The sequence below is a fragment of the Pteropus vampyrus genome, unplaced genomic scaffold (genome assembly GCF_000151845.1).
Source record: "Pteropus vampyrus isolate Shadow unplaced genomic scaffold, Pvam_2.0 Scaffold558, whole genome shotgun sequence".
Lineage (NCBI taxonomy): Eukaryota > Metazoa > Chordata > Mammalia > Chiroptera > Pteropodidae > Pteropus > Pteropus vampyrus.
The window spans coordinates 12751-17785 of NW_011889339.1; the positions used below are offsets into that span (position 1 = coordinate 12751).

Sequence of the window (5035 nt, forward strand, 5' to 3'; positions counted from 1 at the left end):
GATCGTAGAGAAAGGCAATGTGGCGTTTCTTTCATCCACGTGGCCTGGAGCAAATTCTCGGCCCCGACCAAGGCATCAAGCAGCCGGCCTTGAAGAAATTGAATCGCCCCTCCCCCGCAAGAAAAGACAGCTCGGTGGGAAAGTCCTGGGCCGTTTTGGCGGAAAAGCGCCACTCATGCACGGGTCTCTCCCCCACCTCGGGCCTCAGTTTCCCCGTCTGCGTGGCGAGTGGGCGGAGAGGGGGCCGGTGGTCCGGGAGGCTCTGCCTACCTACGGTCCAGCGAGGGGAGGCCAGGCCGGGGCTCTGGCCGAGGCGGCCGCAGCGAGGGGTCTCGTCCCCAGACCTGCCGTCCTGCGTGCGGTGCCGCCTGGGCCACACTGCTGCTGGCCACACGCCTGCCCAGGGCCGGGGCCCGCCTGCCCCAGGGAGCTGCGGGGAGGGCCCTGTCCCCGGCTGGGTGTTAGCTGGTGGTTCCCCATTCATTCATTCATTCAGTCAGTCAGTCAGTCACTCATTCATCCTGCCAAACCCTCCCGGAGGTGGTGAGTGTGGGCCGCTGCCCTCTGGGACCGTGCCGTCCAGTGGCTCTGGGGCTGAAGGAGCAGGTCGTTGCTGATGGGCCCCTCCAGCCCCGACTCCGGGCGGCCCCTGGGGGGCTTTAACTGGAATGTGTTCCTTTGCCAGCCACCCATCGGCCGGCCACCGTCCCGGGAGATGGACTACTCGGCCTACCCCTGGTGAGTGCAGCTTCTGGCCCCTGGCTGTGGGGTGCGGCCCCGCACCCCCAAGAGCGGGCCGGGTCTGGGGTCTCGGCGCTGCCCAGGCCGGCGGAGCCGGGGGCTCCTCTCTGCTCTCGGCGCGACTCCCCTTCGCCAGACAGGTCGCAGGTCTGGACGTCTGAGAGACGGCAGCCCTTCGTTTGCGTGACCTTGAGATTTATTGTAGAAAATACACGAAAGTGGTTCATTTAAGGCCACACTGCTAATCGCGTACGTCCTCGTGCTGTTGCTTGATGAGAGCACGAGGCTCTTTAGATGAGGGAAGGTGGACGTTCAGGTGACGAGTCACAGGTCGGACTCGGGTCCAGCTTTTTATGGCTCCACCTGCTGGGCCTCCGGCTGCCTCGGAGAGTGACGCCCTGTGGTGGCCACTGTGACGGGCAGCTTCGGTGTGGTAACCCTCTGCGCCGAGTACCTCGCCTTATGATTCTCGGTTCGGGGCTCGTCCCTGAAGCCCCCCGTGCCCAGCGGCGCGGCGTGCCTGCACCTCGCCGACCCCGGCACCTGGCCTCGGCAGCTCCGTCGTGTCTCTGAGGGTCAGTCTGACCACACGGGTCCTCCGCCCGCACCAGGTCTGCCGTGGGCGGGACCGAGCTGGGACTTGCCCTTGACAGACTGTTGGCGTGGAGTCGCTCTCGGTCGCTCCGTGTTCATACGAGGTCCGGTTCCGCCTGACGGGGAGGCAGGGCGCGGGTCAGTGTCGGGGCGGTGGTGGCGGGAAAAACCCGCTGTCGAGGTCTGTCCGAGACGCGTTCACGGAGGTGTCGGGGTCTTCAGTGGGTGCCGACGAGAAACAAAAGCCACACGCGTGGGCTGTTTTTACTTCTCACGGCTCGTGAAGCAGCGACACGCCTCGCAGGCCCCGGGTGCTGTCGAGCGGGACCCGCAGGGGGCTGGCCAAGGTCGGGGGTCCTCATGCCCCATGATCTTCCCTGTGCCCCATGTGCTCACGGGCAGATGTGACTGCCCCCCGCCCCCCGGTCTCCTCTGGACCCCACGCGCCGCTCGCCCGCTGGCGGGGCGTTATGCGGACGGCAGCCGTCGGCGCCGGGCGGTGCCGTCACAGGCCTTGGGACCGGTGCAGCCTCGTCTCCCCCCGGCTCCTCTAGGTTTGCAGGCAACATGGAGCGGCAGCAGACGGACAACCTGCTCAAATCCCACGCCAGCGGCACCTACCTGATCAGGGAGAGGCCGGCGGAGGCCGAGCGCTTCGCCATAAGCATCAAGTACGTGCGGCCGGCGGGCCGGGGGACCCAACCCCCACGCTGTTCTGACCCCCAAGGCCACGTCCCCTCCAGCTCCCGGGTTTGCTGGGTTGGGGGTGGCTGTGGAGTAGTTGCTCAAAGCAGGACACTTTTGAGATGGGTCTATACAGCGTGGCTGGCCTGGGCCCTGTGTGACACCCCAGCGGCCAGCAGCCCACAGCTGCCCGGTGGGCATGCTTGGTCGTTTTCAGGTCATGGGGACCAGAGAAGTATCAGCGGGGCAGGGATACTGTGAGGGCTCAGGGACTTCCCAGCAGTCCCACAGGTGGGCCTTCGAGAGCACAGAAAGGTCACCTGCTGCCATCTTGCAGCTTCAGCCAGTGGCCTTCGACTTGGGTGCCCTTCCCAGGAGCTGCCCCTCATGGGTCTGCCATCACCTCTTCAAGAGACAGAATCTGACCGGGGGTTGGTCACCACTGGCCTAGGACGCCCACGGGATGGGGTCTTGGGCCCGGCGCAGAGTGCCTGGCAGGCTTGTGCTTGGCGTGTCTGAGGAAGAGCCTGGGGCCCGCCGGCTGGGGAGGAACATGCAGAGTTGGAGAAAATTGGGAGATGTGTCGGAGCTGGGGTCGGGGCGGCTCCCTCGGCCTCCTGGGCCCAGGTCAGCCTTTGACTTGTAAACCACGCTGTGAAGGCTTCACCAGGCGGTGGGGGGACAGGACGAGGGGGACAGTCCCAGTGCAGAGAGGAAAGCGAGCAGAATCCTGAGTTGAGAAGTGTCTGGATGGACGAGAGGTGTGGGGCTTCGGGGCCTGAGGCCTTAGACGCCGACCGGGAATTTGGGCTCCACACCAGCAAAGGGGACCCACAGATGGACAGACAAGCAGTGGGGGTCGGCTCGGCTGGGGTGGGGTGAAGGGCCGTGGGGCGAAGGTCGAAAGGGCGTGCCCGCAGGAGCAGGGGCTGGGAGCCGAGGCCAGGCCTGTGCTCCCGCATACTCGCGAGGAGCCCGGACCGAGGGGCTGGGGGGCTACTGAGGCCCGTGCGCTTTGCCCAGGTTCAATGACGAGGTGAAGCACATCAAGGTGGTAGAGAAAGACAGCTGGATCCACATCACGGAAGCGAAGAAATTTGAAAGCCTCTTGGTACGTGGCTCTGTGGCTCCCGCTGCCTGGCCCCAGGGGTGGGAAGAGGGCTCGAGCCGCCCACCGCAGCCACGCCGAGGCGAGGGGCGTCTGGCACCCCGGCCCCTGCAGGCCGGGCTTGCAGAGGGGTGAGAGCCCAGCAGGGGTCCCCCGCAGCCGGGCTGGGGGCCACTTCCCAGGCAGGGAGCGAGTTTTCCCAATGTGGAAAGGAGCCAAGAAAATGCATTCATAGGGCACCTTGGGACAGTTAGGGCATCGTCACAGCCCTGAGTCAAGACTGTGCCCCTGACCCCCGCAAAGGGCCAGGTGGGTTGGCCATGCTGGACGGTGAGCCGGGAGGGCCTGACCGCTCTGGCCACCAGCCTCACAGCAGCTGTTCCTGCTGACTGTCCTACCAGAGCCCAGGGCCTGGCACGTGGCCGGCCTCACATGGGGGGAGGTGTTCCAGTAGACCTCGCCCCCCACCTGCCCCCGCATCTGCCCCCGTAGCGCGTACCTTCCCAGCGCAGCCGGAATGCACATGAAAGCACAGTCCTCCAGGTGGTTTTAAAATCAGACCCGCGATTTCTTTCTTGTAAGTGGTCCATGCCCTGAGAACATGGGACCACAGCACCTCGCCTCTGAGACCCTCCCCGCCGTGGCCGCAGAAAAGCACAAAGTAGGACAGAAAGTGCCCACAATCCCCGCACCCTCCAAAGCCCAAGGCCACGTTCCCGGGCGCGTCCTCGCTGCCTCCGAGAAAGCTTGAGTGTGGTTCCCACGCGCACCTCTCCAAACGGAACCGCCGGCCCCGCCTTTTGGCCAGCCCTTCAGCATGTGGACGCTGGCCGTTGGGGTCACCCTCCTTTCTCCCTGGCTGGCACCCGCATGGCGTGCGGACCCCTGGATACGCTGTTGTTTCTCGAAGTGCTTCCCGGCCTCGGGCTCGGGGACCACTTTTCTCTGCCACGGAGACCACAGGACTCTGTTGTTCGCTGGGTTTTCCTTCGGAAGCACTGCGAAGAGAAACTTCCGGGCCAGAACCTTAGCGATGCTGACCACCCACCCTGGGCCGAGTGCTGGGGCGGGAGCAGAAGGGGACTCCGCAGGGGTCAGGGAGAGGAGTCGCCCACGCGACCCCGCGGAGGTGGGCGCGGGAGGCCGGGGCACCCGGGAGGGCTCCCTGGAGGTGACGGCCGTCAGCGGGCGCGTGTGTCCTGCAGGAGTTGGTGGAGTACTATCAGTGCCACTCGCTCAAGGAGAGCTTCAAGCAGCTGGACACCACGCTCAAGTACCCCTACAAGTCTCGGGAACGCACGGCCTCCAAGGCCTCCGGCCGGTCTCCAGGTAATGCCCGCGCCCACCTGGCACACCGCGCTCAGCTGGAGGTGTCCGCCCCTCCCTGCTTCCCGCCGCCCAGGCCCTCACTGCCCACCCGCCCCTGAGGAAGGCTTTCCGTGGGCCACTCTGACCTGGGCCAGGAGCCTGTCCCCAGTTCCCGCCCCCAGGAGGAGTGGCCCAGACCCCCCTGAGCCCGGGCACCCTGGTGGTCCCAGGTGACAGGTGGGGGATGCCAGCTCTGAATTCCTACTCCGAGTCTCAGTGCCTTAGCCCAGAGGTCAGCGTGGGGAGAGAACAGGGCAGGTCCCACCTGTCCTCGGACCACTCCCTGTGCCCCAGCCTCCCAGGGGCCCCCACGGTGAGAGAGCCAGCCCAGCCCAAGGCCACATGGAGTCGGGGACGGGGTGGGCCCGCAGGCTTGGCATCCAGCCCAGCACCCTGTCCCCTGAGGCGTCCTGCGTCCTCCAGCCTAGGGGGCCCTGCGGGACCGTGGGCCCCGCCGGGCGAGCAGGCCAGCAGACGGGCGAGGGCCTTTAGTGAGCCGCCGCCGCCGCGCGCTGGGCATGGGGCCGGCGATCAGCGCCT

At 66.3% G+C, this 5035-nt stretch overlaps 1 protein-coding gene across 1 annotated transcript in view; it reads left to right on the forward strand.

Moving 5' to 3' along the window:
- The window catches only part of VAV2 (vav guanine nucleotide exchange factor 2), a gene marked incomplete at its 5' end in the record, with an annotated part of 17699 nt that extends 12717 nt beyond the window's left edge, over positions 1 to 4982 (forward strand). Inside the window, 5 exons of the mRNA XM_023525417.1 lie at positions 209 to 275; positions 601 to 738; positions 1890 to 2006; positions 3043 to 3130; positions 4333 to 4982. Of these exons, the coding sequence (XP_023381185.1) occupies positions 209 to 275; positions 601 to 738; positions 1890 to 2006; positions 3043 to 3130; positions 4333 to 4554 (632 nt within the window). The remainder of the gene's footprint in view (positions 1 to 208; positions 276 to 600; positions 739 to 1889; positions 2007 to 3042; positions 3131 to 4332) is intronic.
- Positions 4983 to 5035: the final 53 nt, after the last annotated feature.